Raw genomic sequence first — 26,733 nt, 5'->3', positions numbered from 1 at the left:
TACAGGTCAGGCTCTAGCTACAAAGACCTGGTCCTTACCCTAAGGAAGCTCTTAGTGGAGGAGGGTGCCATTTAAATAATGACTTTGTGAACTGAGAGTTGCAGGTGAGTAATACAGTATGACTAAAGAACAGATCTAGGGTTTGAGGAAGGGCACGGAGGTAGGGTAGAGACTGGTTTTTCATGTGTCCTCAGCATCTTACTGAGTGTCAGTTTGATGCTAAATAGGATGGGAAGTCAGAAATAAGCTGAGGATGGACTAGTGCAGAAACAAGAATGCAGGAGAAAGACTGCTTTCCCAATTGTATTTTGGGCTTGCTTCCTAGGTACCTGCAGAACCTTAGATAAGGCTGTGAGAGAGAAGCCATTGGTGCCCGAGATGGGAAGTAGTAGGAGGCGACAAGGAGTCTCATTCCCAGACTGTCTGGTTCAGTCAGCTCATTGCCTCCTGAGGTGAGGGCCTCAGTGTTCCCATCCACAGATGATAGTAGCCTGAGTGGCCTTTGTTGCAGAAAGACTGATGAAGAGCTCAAGGCACTTGGAAACATTGGTCTTTGTTTCTGAGACAAAACACAGGAATCTCTATAATCTGAAATGCAGTTTTCATCTAAGTTTCCTCCTAATCACATTCCCAAACCTGCCTTCCTGTAGATCTACTTACTGCTAAGATCCTTTCAGACAGGTCACAGCTCTGACTGAATGGGTTAGGGAAAGAAGCATTTCTTAGATTCCTTAATAAGATTCAGAGATTTACACATCTGCTGGTATATTGATGCTGCAGTGGCTAGGGAGAAAATTAAACTTGACTCTGGTTTCATGCTCTTTATTTTTTTTTTTTTAGAGAGGGAGAGGGAGATTCCTAAGCAGTCTCCACACGGGGTATGGAGCCTGACGCGGGGTCCAGTCCCACGACCCTGAGATCGTGACCTGAGCCAAAACCAAGAGTCGAACACTTAACTGATTGGGCCACCCAGGTGTCCCTGGTTTCATACTCTTAAAGTATAATTCCTACTTTCTTGTTTTGTTTCTTTCCCTTTCCTATTTTTTAAGGATTTTATTTATTTATTTGAGCAAGAGAGAGAGAGAATGAGTGGGAGATGGGGCAGGGGCAGAGGGTAAGGGAGAAGGAGACTCCCCACTGAGCAGGGAGTCTGAAGCAGGACTCAATCCCAGGACCCTGGGGTCATGACTGGAGCCAAAGGCAGCCGCATAACCAACTGAGCCACCCAGGGTGCCCCTCCCTTTTCTTTCTTTTCTTTTCTTTCTTTCTTTCTTTTTTTTTTTTTTAAGATTTTATTTATTTATTTGACAGAGATCACAAGTAGGCAGAGAGGCAGGCAGGGGGAAGGGGGAGAAGCAGGCTTCCTGCTGAGCAAAGGATGTGGGACTCAATCCCAGGACCCTGAGATCATGACCTGAGCCAAAAGCAGAGGCTTAACCCACTGAGCCACCCAGGTGCCCGCTCCCTTTTCTATCTTTAAAGATAGTTCTCCCCTCCTACAAGTAATCATCCACCTACTCTAAGTTAGAGATTGAGTGTTCTCATAACCGGCCGTGAGTCAGTGACAGCTTTTTACTCTTGTTGTAAATAGAAACATAAATTTTGTTCCTACATGTACTTCATAGGCTGCCTCTCCAGCATTTTCCTCCACAGCCAAGGAATGTGCAAGGCTTCTGAGTCAGCAGTCAACTGCCACGGGACAAAACATGCAGGATATTGTCCACTGGCAGAAATTGCACCAGTGCCCTGGAAACCTGGCATCATCTCCTCTTCCTCTTCCCTCCTCAGACTCCTCACTTCCCATTTCCCTTCCTTCTACACCTTGGCTTTTCAGTCCCCAGGATTTCTGGACCCCTCCGGCCAGTTTTCCTGGTCTTTAGGTTCCTGTAATTATGAATACAGAATTTTCCCAGGATACTAGGATGTTTGGCACACAGGGATGGTCCAGGAGAGGCCAGGAGAAGCAGGATCTGAGTTGACCTTCAGAAATGAGGGAAATGAGGGCGACAACAGGAATGGCCCTTTTGCAGTTCTCCCCAGCTGCTCTCAGAATGAATCAGAATGCCAGATTCCCCTTGCTAAATGACACAGTCGCAGTCCAGCAGAGGTACAGAGTAATGCTGTAGCACTTGGGAGTATCTTCCTGCTGTGGTCATTTGGCTTGCAAAGTAGGAAAAGTGAGGCAACCCAGGGGAATTAATCTTGTGTTCTCTTACCTTGGGTGCTTGTCACATTGTTCCAGGAACCAACTTACCTCTATTTATCTGTTGTCATTAGTGACCTGCAGGTCGAAATCCCTTAGACTGTGCATTTAATACTTGACTGCTGCTTGTGAGCAGACTGTCTGCAGCTGTCTGGGAGCTGTGGCTGAAACCCGAAAGTCAACAGAAGGATTGGGGGCCAGTTATTAATGAAGGTGTTCATCTGGGGTGGGGGTTGATTTGGAAACGCTCTGTGGTGGTTAGTAGCTTTGTGGAAGTGAATATTTCAAACAGTGGGCGACAGCCAACCAAGGAGGTATTAGTGTACAAAGCAGAATTTTTCTTTGAAAATAAATGCCCAAGACACTTTAGGGAGTTGTAAGCTTAAGACGGGCATTATGACAGAGGAAAGGCTTTTAGAAATAATGTTGCAGGATGTTTAAAAAGATTTTATTTATTTGAGTGGGAGAGAAAGAGCGTGGGCATGCGTGCAAGCGAGGGGGTGGTGGCAGTGGGAGAGGAAGAGAATCTCCAGCAGACTCCACACTCAACATGGAGCCAAACTTGGGACTTGATCTCAGGACCCTGGGATCATGACCCAACCCAAAACCAAGAGACAGATGCTTAACCAGCTGAGCCACCCAGGTACCCCAAAGTTGCAGGATTTTTAATGTGTTGGTTTCAGCAAGAACATCCTGGTACTAAGTGCTCCGAATGCTGGCAAGGAGTAGAAGGTGACTGCTTTTTAGGAACAAAAAGAAATCATTTTCTTCTTTGACAAGAGGCAAGGTGATCAGACCAGGTGTTTTCAGAGCTTTCCAAACATTATGACTCTGGTGGAGTCAAAGTCGACTATGAACAGAGGTCGGGCATGCAGGGTCAGGATTGCAAAATGCTGTCTGTTTGCCAAAAATGCAAATAAAGCCACGGAAATCTACACAATGAAGGCAAGAGGCAGTCACTCTGGGACCTTTGTTTCCAGTCATCAGTTGTTACCTGTTACCCTTCTGCCTTTGGATAGACATGTCTTTTTTCTGCTCTTGCAAGACCTCTTTTTACTACATACCATTTCTAAGATAAGCCTTGGCAAGTAAGAAAAAGAATGGGCTCTTTTTAGGAATTTTAAAATACTTCTCTTGCCGCATATTGTTTCCTAGAATAAACTTTTATTTAGGAGGAACTGGAGGTTAGTTCCAGTTAATTCTGTTTCTTGATGGACTCTTGGCCAAGTGGCTACTGAGACAAGCTGTCTTTTGTTGTGGTGTAGTTTTTCTATCTAGAGCCAGGAGAGGTTGTTGAGTAAGTATATATCTGAGATGAGAAGCCATGTTGGTGTGTTCCGGGTGAAGAGTGCCGCGTCTGCTGACGTAAAGGGAGAATGTCGGTTCTCAGTGGATAGCTATTGCTTTCTCCCGCAAAGCTTAAGACGGGTCTCCTGTTGATGTGGTTTAGCCTTGTAATATCATGGTAAGGAGTAGAGAGATGAAGGTTGTTACTTCTTCACAAAGGGGGGTTCTGTTGCATAGACATTTACCCAATATAAGAGCTTCAGGACAGAACATGGTCTCAACTATGTCCAGAGCTTGGTGCCTTCTTCTGACGGTTGATTTTTTCAGCACATACAGTTTAATGTTTCCCAGTACTCTTGGGTTGCTTCTCTAAAAACTGAGTGAGTCACTTACCTCTGTACCCCTCCTGACCACAGTGGATCAACACCCCCCCTTCCTCTTTCTCCCACCATCTCCAAGAGTAAGTCTTCTTTAAAGCCAAGTTTCAGTGCAGTCCTGTTGTCACACTAGTAGCAAGTGTGACCCTAGTGTGACACAGTAGTATGCCTATGATGGAGCTAGTTCAGACTAGAACACCAGGAGTGAGCGCTGTGACCGTGAGGATTTTCTTAGTACTAACGTCAGAGAACTTCAGAATTGGAAGAGGAGTTTAGGGACCATCCAGTGTAACCCCTCATCTTACACCAGGGAAAATTGAGACCTGGTAAGGCAAAGTAACTTGCCCAAGGTCATGCCACCAATATCTGGCACAGGGGGCTCGGAGCTATATTAGTGCTCATCTCCTTGCTCTCACCCACTTCTCTGTTCTGACTGTGCCTTAGTTTTCGCTCTTGGTCCTTTGCCTCCCACCTCCCAGTAGGAATTGTAAGTTGTGATGATACATGCATGAAACATGGTACAAAAATGATGAAACAGACTCAAGGGAGTGAGTGCATTAAAGGAGCATGTAAAGTGCCTTCTCCCATCTTAAAGCTTCTGTCCAGCAAACATAGAGTGGTTGATGTGTAGGTGTTTCTGATAAGTGGAAAGTGTAGACATTATCATTACTTTCAGATATGTTTGTGGGCAAAATGAAATGGCTATAAAGTCTTCCCGCCCTGCAATCTACCACACGCATGGGCAGGACTTTTTCAGTCCTTTAAAACCCTACTGACTTGGCAGCTTTTGAACTTTGTGCTTCTTAGACTAATGTGACACTGCACTTTGCTTCTCCTCAGACCTCTCTCCACTGTGCCTCACAACCTTGTTAGAGAGCTCATCTTTCTCTCCCAATTCCTTACAAGTTGACGAGTCCCAGATCTCACCCAGGGCCCATGGCTCTCTCTTCCCATGGACTGTCCTTGTGTGATTGGACCACTTTTGAAGATGCAGCTACCATCTGTATGCTAATGACTCCTGAATCTGGGCCTGGGTTCCCGGCTACTCCCCCGAGCTTCAAATACATACCTGACTGCCTAGCAGGTACCTCTCTTAAGGCAGTTCAGACGTAATAAGCCAAAAGGGAGCTCACTACTCTCCCCTCACAAATGAGTTCTTCTATTTTTAATTCATTTGCCTGGTGTCATTATTTACTCTGTGGCCTAAGCTGAAAACCCAGAAATCATTCTTGAGTCTTTCATCTGTAAAAGTCACTCACAAGCCTTCCTACTTTATTTCTTTTCCTACCTTCCACACTTCTTCCCTGCCTGGCTAACACTGACTTATCCTGAAAGACTCAGCTGTCACCTTTCAGAGGTTCATCTTCAACGAGGACCCACTACAATTAGGTACTCATCATCTTCGTTCCCAAATCCCTTACACCTCTGTCTCTCTAATGATACTTAGCTAAGTACGTTTAACATTCTATTTATGAGTCTGTCTCACCCACTAAGCTGTAAGACCCTTGAAAGCAAACATTGTCTTACTCATCTTTCCATCCCTGGTGTCACAGAGTGTGCCTGGAATACAGAAGGTATAGGATATACATTTGTTGAATAAATGACTGTGATACTTCAGAACTTCATCTGAGAAGGAGTTACGTCTCCTAAAAAATGTTTATAGGTAGAAATTTGGATTTGCTAACCATTCCTTTTTCTTTCTTTATTTTTGTTAGATTAATGTGACAGAATCAAGTGGATCAACAGCCATCCCGCTGCCCCCTTTGTTGGGGGGTGCTGAGATTGGGGAAGCATGGAGGACAGTAAGAATGAGACGATGAATCGCGCTCACGTCCTCTTTGACCGGTTTGTGCAGGCCACCACCTGCAAGGGGACCCTCAAGGCCTTCCAAGAGCTCTGTGACCACCTAGAACTGAAGCCTAAGGACTACCGCTCCTTTTATCACAAGCTCAAGTCTAAGCTTAACTACTGGAAAGCCAAAGCACTGTGGGCAAAGTTGGACAAGCGGGGCAGCCACAAAGACTACAAAAAGGGAAAAGCATGCACTAACACCAAGGTAAGGGTTCGGTTTCTCCCAGACCTTGGGGTCACTGACCTCAGGATTTAGCCACAAAAGAAAAGATTGTGAGGGCAAGTAGGCCGAAGAAAGGGATTGAGCAGAGGTAGACTGGGTGAGAACTAGACAGTCTAGCAGAGACTTAGTACAGAAAGTCAGACTCTGTGAGTCCATTACCTGTATTCGGTAGACTGTTCCATGTCCCAGACTCTGTTCTTATTTCATATATTCACATTGAACAGAGTTTTAGCTATTTAAGTACAACCCTGAAGTCAGGTGATATAGGAGCTCCCCCCCCCCCCCCCCCCCCCCCGAGAGCTCTGTTTTGAATTTCGCACTGTTAGGAGGATGCAGGTTGCTTAGCAAAGAAGAAGCCATGCCATGTTAGCATCCTATTTGAACATGGCTTCGTGGTGCCTGGCATGTCATCTTTATAAAGTTGTCATTCCATACTCAGTGACTAATAAGGTCTAGATAGTATTTGCTAACTTGGGGATCTGCCACAATCTTCAGACCTCTTTTCATCCATATTCCAAAGGTTTGTTTTGATAAACAAGGGCTTTGTGAGCCAAAATATTTCTTTTGCTTTCTTCACGATCTAGGGAAATAGAGTTTTCATGAAATAGGTGAGTTATTCAGTCACCTGTGCAGGGGGTAGGAACAGGGAAGTGAGAAGGGACAGTCTATTTCCTGCTTTCCTCCTTATGTGAAAACACCTTCTGTGAGAAGTTTGGAAAAAACTAGCAGAGAAACAAAATTGCAAATGACTTCATGACTAGATTATTAGTGTCCTTTCATGAGTTTTAATTTGCCCTGTGTGGAGACCTAGAGACCCTTCCCCCATGGGTTTGCCTCTGGTAGATACTGATCAGCAAAATTCAAGAAATTCAGAGAGGCATGACTGAGTGCGGTGTTTATTAAGCATAATACAAATTAGTTAAGTGTCCATTCTCACCTTGAGTACTTTTCTAGAATATTGGTTTTTAACATCATTTCCCTAGACTTTCAGTCCTAAGATGGTGATTTTAGAGCTCTTTTTATTTTAGCACATAAAACTTGGGCTCTTGAAAGTTGCCTTCTGGGAATCCTTGAGTGGTAGATTCATTTCAGGACTCTGAACTATGTATTTAATAATCTGTGTCTCCTTGGATAGAAATCTGCTTGACTTAGAAACCTTTCAGGTCCTCTCCTGTTAATAAGAGGTGACATGTGATTTTCGAGTCATTCGTTGAAATGATGACCACTTCAGTATATTGTAGACCTCCAAGGTGAACCAGTGCCGGGTTTATGTGAAGCACTAACAGTTAACAGTCTCCTCTGTCCATAACAATCACCAGCTTTCTCTCAAGCCATTGCAGATGCTCTCCTGTGACCCAGACAGGTCTGAAGATATCTTAGGAGAATAGCCTTACTTGGAGGCTTTAGGGAATGATGGTTATCAGATCATGAAACTGTTACAGAAATGTGAGCTTTCCTAAGAGGTGCTGCCTTTGCCCTGAAAGCAGATGTGTTTTTCAGTGTCTCATCATTGGAGCTGGGCCCTGTGGTCTCCGTACGGCCATTGACTTATCCTTATTGGGAGCTAAGGTGGTCGTTATTGAGAAACGAGATGCCTTCTCCCGCAACAATGTCTTGCATCTCTGGCCATTCACCATACATGATCTGCGAGGTCTGGGTGCCAAGAAGTTCTATGGCAAGTTCTGTGCTGGAGCTATCGACCATATCAGTAAGTAAAACCAATCCTCCTGCAGGATCCCACGCCTGCCATCTACCCACTTGTTCAATAGAAAGAGAGAGATTATTTGAGGAATCCATACTCAATAGCCCAATTTGTTTTGGTATCATTAACGTCCAATGTGCTTGGAGTCAAAATACCTGTGATGTGGTGGTTTATAACCTAGGACTCTTACCTGCAAGTGTTATCTCCTATGACATGAATTTAACTTAAGGATTTCTAAAGTTAGGTCTTGAACGCTTCCTGAGCACTTGCAGTGGGTGGGATGGGCATTGGGCCAGCCTAGGAAACACTACCAGTTTGAGCCTTGACCCTCTGGTGGTTCTTAGGCCAGTGGAAAAAGCACAAAGCATGAGGCTCTCTCTAACGTGATATGCTAGATACTCTACTAATGTAAGGACAAAATGCTGCAGGGTCAGTACTGGGGAAACCACAGTTTTAGAAGCAGCCTCCTAGTTTAGTCACCAATGGCAAATCAGTAACGAGATTCATTTGGTTAGATGATTCTCATGAGGTCTACAGCACGGATAACTCTGGCTCTAATTTTGTCATCTCCAAGCTCAGCTTGGGCCTGTGCTTCTCTGAGATCCTATAGAGTAGATACAGGTCAGTGCAGACGTGGTTTTCTCTCCATGACTGTCAAGTGGCGTATCTGAAAGGTGATTCAGAATAGACGATGTCTACATTATGAAGTTTTGAGTCTTGTTTATTAATCATCATTAATGATTCCAGGAGATTCTTATCAAGGAACTTTTGTTCTGAGCTCCTCCAGATGTGTCCTGCAAATACATCAAACTGTTGTACTGTTTGCTCTTCGTAGTGGTTGTGCCAGTTCACCAACTGGCCGGCAGCTGCCACAGTCCATTGGCAGAGGAAACACTCTGCCCATCTGTTGGGCTATAATATGTAGAGCATCTTGGAATCCAGTTGTCTGCAAATATTAAATGTATGCTAGAAGGGGATTTAATGAGCCTTTAGGAGTGTGACTTAGAAGAGTGGTGGTTGTGATAAGCTGGGGGGAAAAATCAAAATGACTTAGGTGAGGACCTGCATGCACCACGTTAGTCAGAGGCTGCAGGTGAGATTGGTCTTAAGAGAGGACCAAGGTCATTTGATTTGTCTGGATTTATCTGCCTTATGTGGAATTTGTTTCGGAGCTGAGAGAGTCCTACATTAGGGACTAGATTTTTATCTCAGTAGGCCTGGGGCTGCTACTGTGTCTGACACTTAGTGGTCACACATTAGACACAGAATAAATAAATCTCACTGTGATAAGGAGCAAGATTTTCACTCATTTTGAGCCTCAGTTTCTGTGCCTCTAAACCAGTGGTGGGAGAGGGAATGGTAAAAGACTAAGGTTGGATGAAGGTTTCCCCTTCTCACTTTTTTAAGAGTGTGTGAGATCAGGATGAAAGGGAGATGCTGTGGGAATCTCAGGAAGTAGTGCAGCCCTTTTGTATCAAACTGGAAAACCCACCACAGGGCGCACACCTTTTGCCTTCTATAGTAAATCCCTTGTCCTCTCGGGATTGTGGATTCCACTAGATGACTGTGGCTCTGATGGAATCGGGGGAAGATGGAGAAGAAGGTCTCCTGTTGGCCACAATCTGTGTTGTCTCAGAGCTTTTGGTTGTTTTGAACACCCAGCCCAAAAGGTGGGAGTGGCCTTGCATGTCTTTTTAGAACATCTCTTGCACTGAATTGTATTTGCCCTTAAAAAAAAAAGAAAGAAGCTATAGACCGTGGCTTGGAAAATGTCTCCAGCTACAGGAGGCTTTGAGAATGTGGATAAACTGTGTTGGTGGGCGGGTAAAAACCCAAGCAGTAATTGCTCACTAGTACTCTCTTTTTAGTGTGCCCTCACTGGTATCATCTTTTTGTTCCTGCAGGTATCCGTCAGCTTCAACTAATACTTTTGAAAGTAGCCCTGATCCTGGGCATTGAGATCCATGTCAATGTGGAATTCCAAGGTCTTGTACAGCCTCCTGAAGACCAAGAAAATGAACGTGAGTTAGGTTGAACAAATGAAGGAAGGATTAAAGGGCATGGAGTGTGTGAGAAAAAGATGAGCTCAGTGGAGAAAAGTATAAGAATCTGTGGGTTGTTTTCAGAACTAGTTAAAGAGGTTTCTTCAGTTGTACAGCGTATCTCTTTCAAGGGACTTTTGGCTTAATGAGGAGGCTTTTGACATAGTATTAGATGTTGCAAGCACTTGTATTCATTATAACAAATCATGTTGTGGGGAACATTCTTTTGTGAGCCTTCTCGAAGGCTTTTTTCCCTGTGTTTTGTATCCCATGCTTTTACTCCTAGTGTTTTCAGTTTGGGGTTTTGTGCAGTTTGTATCTAGAGGTGACTTAGGTGTATGAATATAGTCTGGGTAATGACCTTCATTTTGACTTTGGTCCACAGGGATAGGTTGGCGGGCACTGGTCCACCCCAAAACCCATCCTGTGTCAGAATATGAATTTGAAGTGATCATCGGAGGGGATGGCCGTAGGAACACCTTGGAAGGTATTGGTCAATGCTGCTTTGCCTGGCTCATAGCAGAGTGAAGGGTGACCCCCCACCCACCCACCCAACACTGCAGGGAGAATTTGTATCATCAAAGAATCCACATTCCTTAGTATCTGCTTATGTGTGCTATCTATTCTAACTGAATGATAGACCCAGCCTTGCACTAGCCAACTGGTATTTGGGTTCACTTCTTACAGGGCACTTTTGTTAGGTCACTAAGAGGTAATTAATTGGTTGACACTGCTGGATTGTATCTATGTTTAGTAAACTAGTGGCTTCCTTTTCTTTCTTTTCCTTTTCCTTTTCCTTTTCTTTTCTTTTCTTTCTTTCTTTCAGTGGAATCCATTGCACTGAGTAGTATTCTGGTCAGTTAGATTTCACATTGTTAGTGTGTGGGAGACTTTGACTTCCTTCCTAAATTCATACATTTTTTGGCAGGTAAACACCTTATTTTCAGAAAGAGAAGAATTGCTCTAAAATTTTTCCCATTGATTCCCATCCCGCATGTTCCTCAATTCTTCATCAACACCTGTTCCTGTTTGAAGTGATCTTCCTTCTTCTCTAGAGAGCCTTGGTCTCCTCTGAAAATTTCTTTCCTTCCAGGATTTCGCCGGAAGGAATTTCGTGGCAAGCTGGCCATTGCCATTACAGCAAATTTTATTAACCGAAATACAACAGCAGAAGCCAAAGTGGAAGAGATCAGTGGAGTGGCTTTTATATTCAATCAAAAATTTTTCCAGGAACTGAGGGAAGCCACAGGTTGGTGTAGATGCCTCCAAAGCAATAGGGATAGAAGTTTAAATAACTACTCGTGATTTTTCTCTCAGAGGGTTTGGTAGAGTGGGTGGTCATTGGCATTATTGCTATTGTTTGCCCCGCTGCTCGCTGTTTCTCTAGTGCTTTCCTTACCACTGTCTCCTCCTCTAGCGTTCTTTATCCTCTTTACAGTGACAGGGCTGCTCTGGGCTTAGTTTCTATCTATTTGTTTGTTTTTAAGGGGCCGTTCTGCCTTTTACCAACTCTTCTCCAACCCTTTCCACTATGCTGTGGCTCTAAGTGATGGTGCTCAATACAGTAAGCTACTGATGGGTAGTTCTCTGGTTCTCTGGAATCTGACTTTAGATACTGAGTATACAGTCTCCTGGTGTTCCAGTTTGGGCATGAAGTAAACCACGTGCTAGATAGGAATGAGATTATTGTATGATAGCTTTTGAATAAATTAACTTATTTTGCTGCTGCAAAATCATGCATCAGATTTCATTTCTCTGTTTTCTTGAACATGATTGCTTTCCATTATATCTGTTTTTTAGGTTATTGAATTACTATTGAATTAAAATATTATTGAATTAAAAACATCAGTAGTTCACGCTCTGCTTCCAGACATCTAGTTATCTGTCCTGTTAAGAGCAGAGGTGAGGGGCGCCTGGGTGGCTCAGTGGGTTAAAGCCTCTGCTTTCAGCTCAGGTCATGATCCCGGGGTCCTGGGATCGAGTCCCACGTTGGGCGCTCTGCTCAGCGGGGAGCCTGCTTCCTTCTCTCTCTCTGCCTGCCTCTCTGCCTTCTTGTGATCTCTGTCTGTCAAATGGATAAATAAAATCTTTAAAAAAAAAAAAAAAAAAAGCAGAGGGGATTCTCCCAGTTGCTTTGATGACTATCAAGACGTTTAATTTGAGAACTAACCCTGACCTCTTACTGGAAGTTGACCTTTCTTTTTCTTCCAGTCCTTCTATTTCTGCTTACTATTGATCATGGTTTTTAAGATAACTTAGGGTATCAAGTGAATTACAGAGCAGTGCAGGTATGAACATAGCTCACCCACTTCTCATGAACCGAATATGCAGGAAGTAAGAATCTGGGCTCAGACATCTTTTTATTTTCAGTTTCTCTGCGTAGAGTGTTACAGCCTGGTCTCTGTGGACACATGTAAACGTTCTGGCTGCCCTAACGTACCTTCATTTCAGCAAGCCCACATGTGACAGATTTGCTTTCTGGTTGCAGGTATCGACTTGGAGAATATTGTCTACTACAAAGATGACACACACTATTTTGTTATGACAGCCAAAAAGCAGAGTTTGCTAGACAAAGGGGTGATACTGCATGTGAGTAATGGATTTCTTTCAAACCTCTTTTTATGTTGTACTAGGTAATGTGACCACTAAGAGAAAAAATTTTATTGTGTGATGAGTTTTTCCTGCAAGAAGGAAAATGAGCACCCAGTTCATCTCCTGGAAACATGTACTCCTCTAATGTTTTTTAGTTTAACTTCTAAAAAATCTTTTGTTATGGAGAATTTCAGATGTAAACAAAAGTAGAGAGAATCATATAGTGAACGCCCCCCCCCCCCACATGCCCTCTATCTCGCTTTAACAATTGTCAACACATGGCCAGTATTAGTTCAGTAATGCCTCACCCCACTCCCCACTCCTGCCATTGGATTGTTCTAAAGCAAATCTCAGATCTCAGTTATTTTGGTACCCAGTTTAATTTTAGGCGATTTGGTATGTCATTATAACGAATTCTACATGTGTCTGATTAGTAGTTGGTTAATAGGTCGTCTTTTGGGACAGGGTGGTAGGGGGAAGGGAGTTTGACCTGGAAGTCTGAGAACGGTTCTGGTTTTACTGCAGATATGTCTCAGAAGTCTAGGGAACACTGGCTGGATCAAGGTGTATTTAGACCTCTTCATGATCTAACAATCATGAGAGGTCTGCTTCAGTCTTTTTTCGAGGTGGATAATTGTATGACATTCCCTTAGATGATGAACAAAATATGAAATCAGAGAACCACAGGATAGGTGGTTCTTTAAGGAGAGTCTCTTAAGTCTTATATGGTGCTCAGTCTGAATCAGAATTACTATTCCCATGTGATGAGTTGGAAAGAAGAGGCACCAGATGTGCTGATTCAGGCCTCTACAAGTCTTACCACAGACTCCTGGCTGAAGTTCAGGGTGCCTTTGTCTCTGCAGCACTGAGTTATACTGTTGCCATATCTGAGAGCAGCGTTGGGGGCAAGCCAGTGATGGGGGCAAGCCAGTGAGCACGTGCCTGCTGCACAGCCTCTTCCCAGTCACAGACCTCATTATCTGTTTCTCAGCCTTGAGCTCCTTTATGTACATGAAGAGAAACAGGACAGAGCAGTTCATGCAGCCCATTCTGCCAAAAACATAAGCAAGATGTACTTGGTTTGATGCTTTATCAATAAGAAATAGCCAGTGAACCCGGGGATAGGCTGTGGACTAAATTAAGACAAATCTACCATCTTAGGCAGAATAGTGGTATTAGTTGAAATTATTGTTTTATTGTGCTTCACAGTTAGTGCTTTTATTTATTTATTTATTTTACGAAATTGTGGGCTTGTGGCATCCTTGCACTGAACAAGAGTATTGGTGCAATTTTTCCAAAAGCACTTGCTCATTTCATGTTTCTGTGTTATATTTTGGTAATTCTTGACAGTACTTCAGACATTTTCATTATTTGTTATGGTGATCTGTGATCAGGGATTATAACTTGCTGAAAACTCTAATAATGGTTAGCATTTTTTAGCAATAAAGTATTTTTTAGTTAAGGTAGGTTCATTTTTTTTTAGACATAATGCTATTGCACACTTAATAGATTACAGCATAGTATAAATATAACTTATATATACTGGGAAACCAAAAAAATTCATTTGACTGCAAGTTGTGACATTCATTTTATTGTGACGGTCACATTGTGGTGGTCTGGAACTGAACTTGCAGTATCTCGAAGGCATACCTATATATAGGAACAGTCTAGAATGCCCAGACCTGATATACTTTTGCTTTTTGATTATTCTTCTAGAATGCAGGGGCCATGTTTCTATGTGTGCTGCTAATACTAAACCGGTTGTAGTCACTTACTCGATGTTGAACAAACATGGTTTCAAGGACCAACTTGAGTATTTGTGTTTTGACTGTTAACATCTTGTAGTGGTAGCTGGAAGTACCATCAGGGACACTTGGAAACAAACCATAGGCCCCACTTTAGGAGAATAGAGATCTGGCTCAGTTAGCCAGGAATCTCCAAAACAAAAAAGGAATTTTTCAGTCCTTTATGTGGAAAGCCCTTTTTCCTCTCATCATTGTTTTTCTTTGTTGGTGGGTTTCTATGGAGCCTTTCAGAATCTTATTTTGAAAACCTCTGTTCCATTTTCAGTGTATTTCTTCTCACCCCCTGGCTGCTGTTGCTCCCACCTTACATCTTTTTGGCACTAGAGCTTTCAGGTGCTTCCTTTGGGTTTGATGAATTACACAATGCTGAGTATTTCATATGTTCCCATTTGCCAGAAGCTGTTTGCTACCCAGAAGATAACGATCGCCAGTATAACATAAATTATAAAATACATTTTCAGTTTAGAAAATACCATCACATAAATTATTTTATTTGGTATTCAAAACAACTCCATGAGTTGGATTAGGCAAGATTAAAGAAGTATGACATGCTCCAAGTAAATGGAAATACCAGGGGGCAAACCTATGCTCTTTTAGAAACAGCCTCCCCCATGGGGCACCCAGGTGGCTCAGTTGGTTGAGCATCTGACTCTTGATTTTGGCTCAGTTCATGATCTTAGGGTTGTGGGGTCATCAGGGTCCAGGCTCAGCAGGGAGTCTGCTTGGGATTCTGTCTCTCTCTCACTGTCCCCATCCCCGCCGTGCTCTCTCTCTCTCTCTTTCTCTCTCTCTTTCTCTCTCTCTCAAATAAATAAATATTTATTTATTTATTTATTTTTAAAAGAAGGGCCACCTGGGTGGCTAAGGCAGTTAAGCATCTACCATCAGCTCAGCTCAGGTCATGATCCCAAGGTCCTAGCCTACCCAGTGGGGAGCCTGCTTCTCCTCCTCCCTCTGTATCCGCCCCTTCCTGTGCTGTCTCTCTGCTTTCTCTCTCTCAAATAAATAAATAATATTTTTTAAAAAACAAATAAAAATTTTTTCAAAAGAAACAGCCTCCCCTTTTCTCTTTAATTTGTGTAGAAGACTTGTTTTGGAATATGAAATCACTTTAGGAAGAAGGGAAAGGCTGTGAAACTAGCTTACATCTGGCATGGGTAGTGTGGCTCTAGCGGGGCTTTTCCTTTGACTCTCTTCTCTCTCTGGAGACAGGACTATGCTGACACAGAGCTCTTGCTTTCCCGGGAGAATGTGGACCAAGAGGCTCTGCTGAACTATGCCAGGGAGGCGGCTGACTTCTCCACTCAGCAGCAGCTGCCGTCTCTGGATTTTGCCATCAATCACTATGGGCAGCCTGATGTGGCCATGTTCGACTTCACTTGTATGTACGCCTCCGAGAATGCTGCCTTGGTGCGGGAGCAGAATGGACACCAGTTACTAGTGGCCCTGGTTGGGGATAGCCTCCTAGAGGTGAGTGGTAAGGATGGCAGCGCTTTATAGTAGAGACAGTAGTAAGGAAGCAGTGATAATGAGGCACAACGGGAGTATCCCAGGTTGCAGAGCGAGTGCCTACAGCATGGTGCGGCAGAGGTAGACTGCCTGCAGAGATACCCCAGGAAGTAAGGAGGTTGCTCACTATGGAGGGAAGCTCTGCAGCTTTTGTGATTTGTTCTGCTGGTTTAAGAACAGTTGCCAAACAGTACCGTCAACAGCAGACTTTCTCTCTTAGTTTAGTTTCCCTCTGTTGAAAGGTAATTTATTTTAATTCTTTGTTTTCTGTCTCCTTCATAGCCTTTTTGGCCAATGGGGACAGGAATAGCCCGAGGATTTCTAGCTGCTATGGACTCAGCCTGGATGGTACGAAGTTGGTCTCTAGGAACAAGTCCCTTGGAGGTCCTGGCGGAGAGGTAATGGGAAGTAGCCATGGGTCCCTTTCCCGGGAGTGATGAGTGGTTTGCTCCTCAGGCGGAGTACAGGTTTTCTTCCTTCTCTCTCTCTCTCTCTCTCTCTTGCTTTCTTAATTAAAGATGTTTTCATATTTAAGAGAAGAAAAGCAAGATAATGATTAATAAAGTCATAGATATGTAAAGACTATCTAATTTAAGTGCTCTTATTTCTTTCCAAATTAAATTTATTACTGACAAATGGTATCTGAATCTTTGTATTCTTTTAAGGAACAGTATCTGATTCCTTTATGGCAGTCACATGAACAAATACGTAAGCATAGTACATTAAATCTTCCCATCCTTAACGTGGAAAGACTTGCACTAATGAAATCAGTGTGGTAGCAGGGGACATACTAACATAAGAAAAGAAATACGATGTGACTTTGGATTCAAAAGAAAACCCCAAATTGCTTGCAAATATTTCTCAAACTTTCAAATGTCAGATGTGTTGAAGCAGATTATTGCATATGAGGTAAGAATCCTAGAATTTGTTTGCTAATAAAGAACAAATGCCTTGATGGGAAAAACTAGAGAAATAAGATTTCCTGGGTGTAGTTGGTGGTTGATAGCATTTTAAGTCTGTTATTTAAGGTACTCTGGGCAAGTTTAGTGGCAAGTTCTTTTTCCATCTGTGGTTTTCTTAAATATTGGCCTACTTGAAAAAAAAAGAGTAAATTATTTGCCTTTTAAATTAGAATCAGGCTTTTTATCCCAACCCACCACGGTGTACTTGCTCTTGCTACTGGTCCTCAACCAGTCCAGTACCTGTGGAATCACTGGTGGTGGGAATGGGAGCAAGAGCTGATGTGAGTTTGGAGAAAAATGGTCAATGATAAGGACTTGTCATATCCTTCGGATTATTTGGGATACTGACAGAAAATAGGAATATTATCAAAGGAGAAGGAGATATGTATGGTGCTTGTCACTGCTCTGAGTAAATTATTGTATGTTCTTGGCAGAGAAAGCATTTATAGGTTGCTCCCTCAGACCACCCCTGAGAATGTGAGTAAAAACTTCAGCCAATACAGCATTGACCCTGTCACCAGATACCCCAACATTAACGTCAACTTCCTCCGCCCGAGCCAGGTAAGAGCCTTCTAGTCAGTTATCTACATCTAAGCCCATATTCAAGACAGATCAGGCCTCTGAAATACTGAAATATGTCTGTTTATACCGTATACATACACTTCTTTCATAATCCAAGTAGATGTCTCCCTGGAATAGTATCACTTTCCCTCAATAGACTGAGCAGCTAAGGGAGGGAGTTGTTGAATGACTTGCCAGAAGATCCCATGTGACCAAAATGGTGGATCCAGGACTTTCTCATTCAAGCTGCATGTTGTAGGGGAGAGAGCACTTGCTCACTCCTCAGGAAATGGGACTTCTTGCATTATTGCCGCCCATCACTTTGATGTGGACGTGTCATCCCGTCTTCTCTGAACCCCAATTTCTTCATCAGTAAAGTGGAGGTGATAGTCCTGCTATTCATGGAACCATTGTGAGGGCAAATGAGATTGTTCACGTGAGCAGACTTTGACAATTAGGACCCTCTGTGCAAGTTAAAGATACTGTTGGTCAGTTCTGTTACACTGCTGAGTCATTTCTCACAATGTCTAAAGCCTTAAAATTGCATTGAGAATGACATTTGACAAAGCGCTATAATCCCAAAGAACCCAACAGTTTTGAGAAAGCAGTCCGTTCAACATATTTGCCTCTGTTGTATAATTTTTTATTCACTTTCTTTATTCATAAACTTTAAAGTTTATTCATAAACTTTTTGAAGTATATGGCTCTAAGCCTTCTATATACCTCTAAGGGGCCTGTGAGACCTGCTATCAATGGGCAGTGTTAATGGTTCAATAGTGACTATCAGGGGGCCCTCCTTGGCTGAATAGCTAATTTTTAGCACAACTTTTTTTACACTAATCTGTATTTGTTTACATGTAACCCCACCACATTCCAGAAAGGATTTTAAAGGTCATTGTCATAGCTTTTATCTGAACTTTGCCCAACCTGCTATCTTAGTCTTTCATTTTGCTCTCAGGTGGGAACTTGTTAAGTGGTGTTTGATTTTCCTTCTTAACTTTCTGCCAGGTGCGCCATTTATACGATACTGGGGAAACAAAAGATATTCATCTGGAAATGGAGAACCTGGTGAATTCCCGAACTACCCCAAAGCTGACTCGCAATGGTGAGTTCTGGCAATGACCTATTAAATGCGAGTACCCCATTCAGAGAAGGCTGTACTTATTGAGCTGGTAGTGCACACAGTACTGTATAAGGCTGTGGTTCTCAACTAGGGTGTTTTGGCCCCCGGGGAACATTTGGTAGCATTTGCAGACATTTTAGATTGTCATGACTGGGGGAGGGTGCTAAACCTCCTACAGTGCACAGGTCAGCTCCCCACAACAAAGAATTGCCTAGCCAGAAATGTCAGGAATGTCAGGGCAGAACCCAGAGAAATCAGGTATAAATGCTGTTGAGAGAGAGGAAGTGAGCACACACCCACACCAACTAAGGTTTCTGGGGGAGACTTTAGGAAAAAGCAGTGGCATTTTAGTTGAGTACTATGACATTGCCAGGATACAGTTATGAGGGATAAAAGCCATTCCATATTTTGTGTTCACTGGAGGGCCCCTGTAGATTTTTTTTAAAAGGAAAGTAGCATGAATGTACCTGGTCAGCTACATGGAAGATGGGATGGAGAAGGGAAATGCAAGAGGCAGGGCCACTAGTTAGAAGTACATTGTAGCAGTCAAGCTAACGGTGGTGAAGGCCTGAATATGATGCTCATGTGGAGGATGGGCAAGGGAGTGGAGCGTAGTTAGAAGAACTCTGACTTTGGAGCCACGTGCAACTGGGTCCCAGTCCAAGCTTTGCCATTTGTGAAATTTGTGGGCCAGAACAGGTTATTTTGCACCTCTGAACGTCGGTGTCCTTGTCTGTTCAATGGGCGTAAGAAATAGCTACTTCCACCATGGTCACAAATGGCAGCCATTTTGTCATTGTCGTTATTCATTATGCAAGTGAGAGTATATCCAAGAGCCAGAATCAATAGGCATCGGCAGTTTGGTTGCATGGGTCAAGAGATGGTTGCAGATGGTGCCGTCGTCAGTTTGGACAAGGAAGCAGGAGGATAGAAGGTTTGAGTCTGTTTTGAGTTTGACATGTTACTGCAATATCAGGGTGGATTTCACAACCAACAGGCAGTTGGAAGCATTTTCATCTTTGTCCACTCAGGTGTCATCTACTTGAAAGCAGGCAGTAAACCTTTGTCACTATCATTTTAGAGCCTGGAATGTTGAAGTTGCCCAGTACATGTTGGGTTGGTGGAAAAACAGATTTGGGAGACATCTGAACTAAGTTAATTTCTGAAGTAAATTTCTGATTTATGATGATAACAGCAGGAGTGTTTCTCTGTATAGTTTTAGAATACATTTTCACTGAAAGACTTAAATGAAACAGGGTTTTTATGATATGCAGTTTTTATCTTATTTCCCAAGTCACTAAATGAGTTCATACAAGACTAGATATTTCCAGCTGCCAAAGGTAAGAGAGCAGACATTCTTGGACACAAACAGGAATTCACAGATTCTTCTAAATGCTCCATATCAGAACTCCTCTGATGCAGTTAAGAAAAAAGGACTTTTAGAAAGGCCATTCGTGTTTAAGAAGACACATCAGTGAACTGGAAAACATCCAAGTGTATGTGTTGATGTGTTCACTTTTTCAAGTTGTGATCATTTATAATATGGGGTGCCAGTCCTGGCCTGGGGGATTGTTCTGGTCCAGGGTCTTTGGCCTTGCCAGTGTAATTCTACAGAGTTTCTTCATTTGCCAAATCACTCTGTACCCTGGAACGTGTAAGAGTGGGCTTTGCGCATTATTGGTTTAATGTATTGCTAGAGAGAACAGACTCTTTACTGCTCTACTCCTCCCAATATAATTTGAAGGGAAGAAGCTTCTTCAGCTAGCTGCCAAGCCGCGCTTCTAGACCTTCTGTAGGTGGGGATAATGGGTCAGTAGATGGTGCTCTTCCAGCTAAGTCAGTATCCAAGAGTGCTGCAGGGAGCCTGGGCTTCAGGACCAGCAGATCCAGATCATTCCTCTTGTGACTTACCATTCTGTTAGAGGGACTGGTGTTGACATCAGATACTGGGTAAATTTGGTAGTTTCTTATCTACCTAAAATTCCACTATCATGATACCAATTACTTAGCTTTTTACTTTTGAAAAACAGTGACAACTGTTTTGTTCCTGCCTTTAGTAAGTTTTTGAACCATTATGTGTACTACAAGGAGGATCCTACATCAGTGCTACCAGGTGACCACACTTCTGATGATTTTTTTTGTTGTTGTTTTAGAGTCTGTAGCTCGTTCAAGCAAACTGCTGGGTTGGTGCCAAAGGCAGACAGATGGCTATGCAGGGGTAAATGTGACAGATCTCACTATGTGTTGGAAAAGTGGACTGGCCTTATGTGCGATCATCCATAGATACCGCCCTGATCTGATGTAAGTTGTGACAAACATTGTTTCATTTTGTATTTGCTCAGGACCTCGGTATTTTGCTATCTGGTAGCCAAATTTTGCATTTGCATACAAACTATGCATTTGCATACATAGCAAGATACTTTTTTCTAGGAGGCAGTGATTAATTTCAAGTTAGTTATATTTAAAACTTGTGTCAAGCATCGTGTAGCTGAATCCAGCTGAGGTTTTAAAAATCACAGCACGCAGTAGGACAAAAACTGGTTTTAATACCCACCTGGGCCTATTAACATCACACAAAGGAAAATTGTTTATTGGCCCCAGGTTGAACTCTTCATTTCAGCCAGCTATTTCTCCCAGATGCTGGTGGTCATAGGAAAACCTCACTAGAACCTTTGGCTGGCTGAAGGCAAATATGTCAGTACCAACAAACTCGAAAGCAGTGAATACTTACCCAATTTATCATGGTTCATTGGTATTTTCTCTGTTAAGAATTGTGCCTTTTGCAAATATACTATGCCCAGACCCATAAGATTCAGGCCACCTTACCCACTTATATCAGTGACACCCTCTCTTTTGGCCATTCTTTATTCACCTAAATGCAAAATCACTACAATAGGATGACCCCAGGTCAACTACAGAGACCAGTGCCTTCAGATTTCCCCCATAGGCATTCGTTACCATGGAAGCCAAACAGGAAGATCCAGAAACAGAAGAAAAGACTGTTGAATTATTTTGGCTGCCTTTCGTTTTCATTGGGGCCCAAATTTGTGCATTTGCTTTAATGATTGCTTAAGGAAACCTAAGAAACATAGTTCCTGTTTATATTAGGTTATAAATTAATAAGGCCAGAGCTACTAGAAACGGCCTTACATATATGGTTTTGGAATAAGAATTTCTGATTTATTTAGATAAAGCTAAGTGATCTCCAGTGCTTCTGTCCCCCCAGCCTCCATCAAGAAAGGACAGGAGAAGAAAAAGGAGTAGTTTGAGAAGGATTGTGATGAATGGCAGAAGACTGGGTGAATCCATTCTCTTCCAAAGGGAAGGCAGGAAAGAAAAGGAGATGGAGGCAGAAGTAGCTGAAGGGAAGCTAGCAGGTGAGGTGGGAGGTGGTAGAGGGAGAAGGCTGCCTGCAGAAGGTCTAGGGAAGTTCCATGTAACAGAACACAAAGCAGTGGGGGTAGGTGATTTGGCACCGTTTAGACTACAGTGACGTCATTCAGGATGAGGCCTTCCTGGTTTAATAGACTTAATCTATAAAGAAAAAGCATTTAGAAAAATGAAAACCTTGCTACAGAGTCAGTAGTAGGTTAACACAAAATAAGGCCTGCCAGTTGATCTGAAATCACCCCTTAAAGAAGAATGGTCTCGGTCTTTATTTAATCGAATGGCAAGAAGTTTGAGACACAGCGGGAAGTGTTTGTTAATTTAAGTACTTGGGAAAACTCAGGAAATTTAGCCTCAGAACCATCTTTTGAGGAATGTTTTGGAATTTCCCTTCATGTAGAAGGCTGAATAAGATTTACCAGAGCTGATTTAGTGCATCAACAGCTTGTCTGGTCCAAATGACACAGCAAGTGATAGTCCTAGCCCTTTAGAAGCAGTCTGATCCAAACAGGATATTCATCATTATTGAGCATTAGTGTAATATGTACAGATCACATACAGGGTACAAGAGGATACATATTAAAGATAGTTCCTATTCTTGGGCTTACCTTTTAGTAAGAAGTTTACATTATTGGGAAAATGAGAGTAGTTCTTCAACTTTTCCCTCCTTTTTCACTTTCTGGGTAGATCTTTAGTCATTTCTTCTCCTTGAGGATGATTTGCATTTTATTGGTGTAAGGGAGGAGACCAAAAGGTAAGAAGAGCAGGTTGGCTCTCAAATTGCAGTAAACCCCGCACCCTGGATTTTAGCGGAAAGATGAAGAAAATGATGATGACTCTACTGATACTGTGTTTTCTGGCCTGAGGACAAGCAACCCTTCTATGTTTTTCTCCTTCTGTTTTTCTTAGAGATTTTGATTCTTTGGATGAGCAAAATGTGGAGAAGAATAACCAGCTGGCCTTTGATATTGCCGAGAAAGAACTGGGCATTTCTCCCATCATGACAGGCAAAGAAATGGCCTCGGTGGGGGAGCCTGACAAACTTTCTATGGTGATGTACCTGACTCAGTTCTATGAGATGTTCAAGGACTCACTCCCCTCCAGTGGTAAGGGCTGGTGGGCACGGGTATGGAAGGCCTCTGTTTTTTCTGTTTTTTTCCTGGCTTTTCTTTCTTCCCTTCTAACTACGTCCTTCGTTAATACCACCAGAAGCAAACCTGCACTTACTCTGTATTATTATTATTGGTTGGCAGTCTGGGTAAGGCCCTGGAACTTTGCTCCATTATTTTTTCCTTCTCGACTAGTATGTTCTCAGCCATTATTTCTTTTCACAAACCTTTCTCACTAAGTCTATGAGTTTGCAAAAATCGTTCCTTTGCAAAATGTTTTCCTTGACTCTACTTCCTTATACCCTTCCTCTCAGAGCCAGCCTTTTTAAAAAAGTGGTTTGTTCTTAGTAGGACCTCTGCCTCCTGAGGCCTAAACTTTGCAACACTTTGCAACCTGGCTTCTTCTTCTTCTTCTTTTTTTTTTTAAAGATTTTATTTATTTGACAGATCACAAGTAGGCAGAGAGGCAGGTAGAGAGAGAGGGGGGAAGCAGGCTTCCTGCTGAGCAGAGAACCTGATGGCAGGGCTCAATCCCAGGACCCTGGGATCATGACCTGAGTTGAAGGCAGAGGCTTTAACCCACTGAGCCACCCAGGCACCCCCTGACTTCTGTTTTAACTGCTCTGCCGAAAACTATTCTTTACAGTCTTGAAGAATCACCAAATCTGCATTCTTTTCTCATTTTGCGTCTCTCACTCACTTGGCTTTTCTGCATTATTCAGCACTATGGAATGGTATTCTTTTTCTTGAAATTTTCTCTTCTCATTGGCCTGTACTTGTTTGCTTCATTCTTTCTTCTGTAACTGGTCCTTCTCTGGCTTCTCTCTCTTCTCCAACCTTTTAGTGTTTTTCAAAGTCTTTGGCCCTCAGCCTGCTGCCTCAGTCTACCAAAATGCTACCAAAAAAATATTCCTGTTACATTTATTGTCCCTTGGAGTAAGTCAGTATACATAATGCTTTAGAGTGTTGACCATGGTACCCAACCTGGATTTACTTCCCACTACTTGCACCTGTTTGACCTTAGGCAAGTTACTAAATTTCCCTGTGCCTTAGTTTCACCATTCATAAACTGGATTTTATGTACATATAACATAAAACTGATGAGCTAAGGAGAGTGTTTGGCAAACAGGCATTTAATATCAGCAGTATATTATTAATTTCGATTACTTTTTAAATTACTATTCTTACTAATAAAACATTACAATCCATAGAGTTTGTGGTTCCACAGTGTCTTCTAGCCTGTGTACTCTTACAGATGTCCATAGCTTTTTCTGATCAGATATGCAGTTCTTACAACAGGAATCCACAACTCTCACATCAGTATACCTGTTTAGGGAGAGCCTTCCTGTTACGTGTGCCTGTGTACATGGTTGCCTGCATCATCAAAGCCAATGACCCTGAGCTATGTACCCTTCCTCCCTTTCTCCCTCTACCTTGAAGTTTTTATCACGACAGTGAGGCTTTAGCAGTCTGTTAACTAACAATCATAGGCAGATTCCAACTTTTGAAAAGCAGAAAGTGGAGGGTTTTGTGACTGAAATGGATTGGAAAAAAGAGTTGTTTCTGTTAACATGGATGGAAAAGAAAGTTCAACATCCAGACCATAGTGTGCATTTCTTTATTGAATTTCCCACTGAGTTCCTCTTGCTTTTGTCAGAGCAGATGAACCTTTAAAGTTTTCTGGGGTTCTGTGAGCCACCTGCAAGGAGTGTAGTTCTGGTCAGTACTTTGAAGCCCCCTCCAGGGCTGTGCTCAGCATTGTTTCCTGTTCACAGATGCCCTGGACCTGAATGCCGAGGAGAAAGCAGTTCTTATAGCCAGCACCAAATCCCCCATCTCCTTCCTCAGCAAACTGGGACAGACCATCTCTCGGAAGCGTTCTCCCAAGGTAAATGGAGGAGGTTTTTGACCTGCTACAAACCTACAGGTGAGGTATGGTGACTAGGATAATGCAGTCTCCCTCCTCTCTTGATATAGGATAAAAAGGAAAAGGACTTGGATGGTGCTGGAAAGAGGAGAAAGACCAGTCAATCAGAAGAGGTAAGATTTAGCTGGGGTTTGCTAGAATGGTCATGCTGAATTGCCCATTGGGGCTGAAATTAATTTCCAAATTGATATTGCTATGAGAATTTCTGTGAGCAGCTGCTTTTTCAGTAGGCTCTTGCCTTTGTACAGTGTTTTGGAGAGCATCTAAGGAAGCATACACATATTGTGTGCACTAGTGCTTTCCTCTCTCTTCAGAATTTTACATTTGTCAGGGGCAATAGATTTCTTGAGATAGGACAACACCAGCCCAAGTCCAGGTACCTCTTTATACTGCCCTATGCACCAAAGTCTTGCTGACTGCCTCTGGAGTTTAGAACCTTGGAGAGAGCTGTTAAGCTTAACCTAAAGCGAAAATAACAGCTGCCATGCCAGGCACTGGCTGCACTCCTTTGAAGGAAGGGCATCTGTCGGGGGCTTCTCTAACCAAGGCCGGTTCTTGGGTGTTGGTGTTTGTCAGGAGGATGTGCCCCGTGGTTACAGAGGAGGAAGGCCCACACTGGTGAGCACCCTGACAGACAGGAGGATGGATGTGGCCCTTGGCAATCAGAACAAAGTGAAGTACATGGCGACCCAGTTGTTGGCCAAATTTGAAGAGAATGCACCCCCACAGTCCACTGGCATGAGGAGACAGGTAAGCCCCACTTCATATCTCACCCATCCATGCTTGCTCTGGCCATATAAGAAGGAGGGATCTTCTCAGTCAAATGAAGTGGGACAGGGTGTGTCTCAGCCAAGCACTCACATCCTCATGACTGTGTCTGGTTTTCTCCTTGTCTGACTGTGGCCAAGAAAAGCTTTTGATAAGCTCCTCCCATGCTTTAAGCACTGCTTTCTTCTCACCATTCAATGAGTCTGAGGTGTCTAAATTCAGAAGAGGGTGGCAAAAATTCAGAAGAGGGATTTGAAGTTTTATAAATATCTATACATATTTATATGCTCACATATGTGCACAATTTGAATTATTAAAAAGATAGATGCTTACTGAGGAAAATGCTGGAGAGAATAATAAAGGTAATCAAAACACCTCTAATTCTGTTAACGTTTTGTTATATTTCTTTCTCATCTGTTTTCAGTGCATTTTTGTTTTTATAGTTGAGGTCATTTGGAAGATACATTTTCTGTTTTGCTTTGTTCACGTAACTTTGGGCGTATTCCTATGTTGTTCCAAACTCTACAAGCATCTTCTGATACATGTGTGTCCGTGCTTTTCTTAACTCTTCCTCTGGTGTTGGATGTTTTTGATGTTGCTCATCTTTCATGATGCAGTATAAAGATAAAAAATGTTCTTGTGAGAAATCTTCTTTTGTGTGTTGTGGATGGTTTTCATAGGCTATCCTTGAACTAGGTCAGGAATTATGAACATTTTAAAGAGTCATCATGGATACTAACTTGAGAGTGCTAGACAGGAGCATTTGGCTTGAGATGTCTTTGTTAGGTCTTCCCTCCCCTCTTGCTTATTTGAAAGTCACTAAGACTTCTTATAAGAGGAGGTGCTGGGATTTGGAGATAAGCACAGGAAGTTTCTTACAGAGCTCCCAGTGACCTGAGAGAACATCCAAAGGAAAGGGAGCCCATTCCTTTTATTCTTTTACTCTCTTTCTTCAGCTTTTTCCATACATATCAGCCATTGTTCTAAGGACCATGGGTGAGGGGGGTACTGACTTTGCTTGGAGTCTGGCCAGAATTAACTTCTTCTCACATTTAGCCTTTGGTTATTAATTTTTACACTCCAGTCATATGTATTGTGGCTCATAGAGAGGAATAATACTGTTCATTGGTAGACATCTGAGGTTGCCTGGCAGCTCTGGCAACTAACTGTGGGATCTGCCCCATCTCAGGAGGTCTGGAAAGCTCTCCTTGGGAGGAAGTTTGCCCCTAAGAGAAGGTTGTGTACCTCATTTTGAGTAGAAAGTTTAGTTTTCCAAATCAGAATTAGTAGTTTATGTTCAGAGCT

The 26,733-nt window shown here is 42.7% G+C and overlaps 1 protein-coding gene across 7 annotated transcripts in view; it reads left to right on the top strand.

Annotated features, from left to right (window-relative positions):
• MICAL3 (microtubule associated monooxygenase, calponin and LIM domain containing 3) overlaps positions 1–26,733 on the top strand; it is a 195,359-nt gene that overhangs the window by 78,100 nt on the left and 90,526 nt on the right. For all 7 annotated transcript variants that reach the window (XM_046011560.1, XM_046011559.1, XM_046011558.1 and 4 more), the window contains exons 2-16: positions 5,583–5,923; positions 7,442–7,649; positions 9,548–9,664; positions 10,071–10,172; positions 10,779–10,934; positions 12,174–12,274; positions 15,295–15,552; positions 15,874–15,989; positions 16,988–17,114; positions 18,123–18,219; positions 20,391–20,538; positions 22,534–22,730; positions 24,509–24,621; positions 24,711–24,773; positions 25,237–25,410. In XM_046011560.1, coding sequence (XP_045867516.1) covers positions 5,660–5,923; positions 7,442–7,649; positions 9,548–9,664; positions 10,071–10,172; positions 10,779–10,934; positions 12,174–12,274; positions 15,295–15,552; positions 15,874–15,989; positions 16,988–17,114; positions 18,123–18,219; positions 20,391–20,538; positions 22,534–22,730; positions 24,509–24,621; positions 24,711–24,773; positions 25,237–25,410 — 2,241 coding nt within the window. In that variant the 5' untranslated portion in view covers positions 5,583–5,659. The remainder of the gene's footprint in view (positions 1–5,582; positions 5,924–7,441; positions 7,650–9,547; positions 9,665–10,070; positions 10,173–10,778; positions 10,935–12,173; positions 12,275–15,294; positions 15,553–15,873; positions 15,990–16,987; positions 17,115–18,122; positions 18,220–20,390; positions 20,539–22,533; positions 22,731–24,508; positions 24,622–24,710; positions 24,774–25,236; positions 25,411–26,733) is intronic.

This window comes from Meles meles, chromosome 7, assembly GCF_922984935.1.
Source record: "Meles meles chromosome 7, mMelMel3.1 paternal haplotype, whole genome shotgun sequence".
NCBI classification, from domain to species: Eukaryota; Metazoa; Chordata; class Mammalia; order Carnivora; family Mustelidae; genus Meles; species Meles meles.
This window is presented reverse-complemented; position numbering and strand designations above follow the sequence as displayed.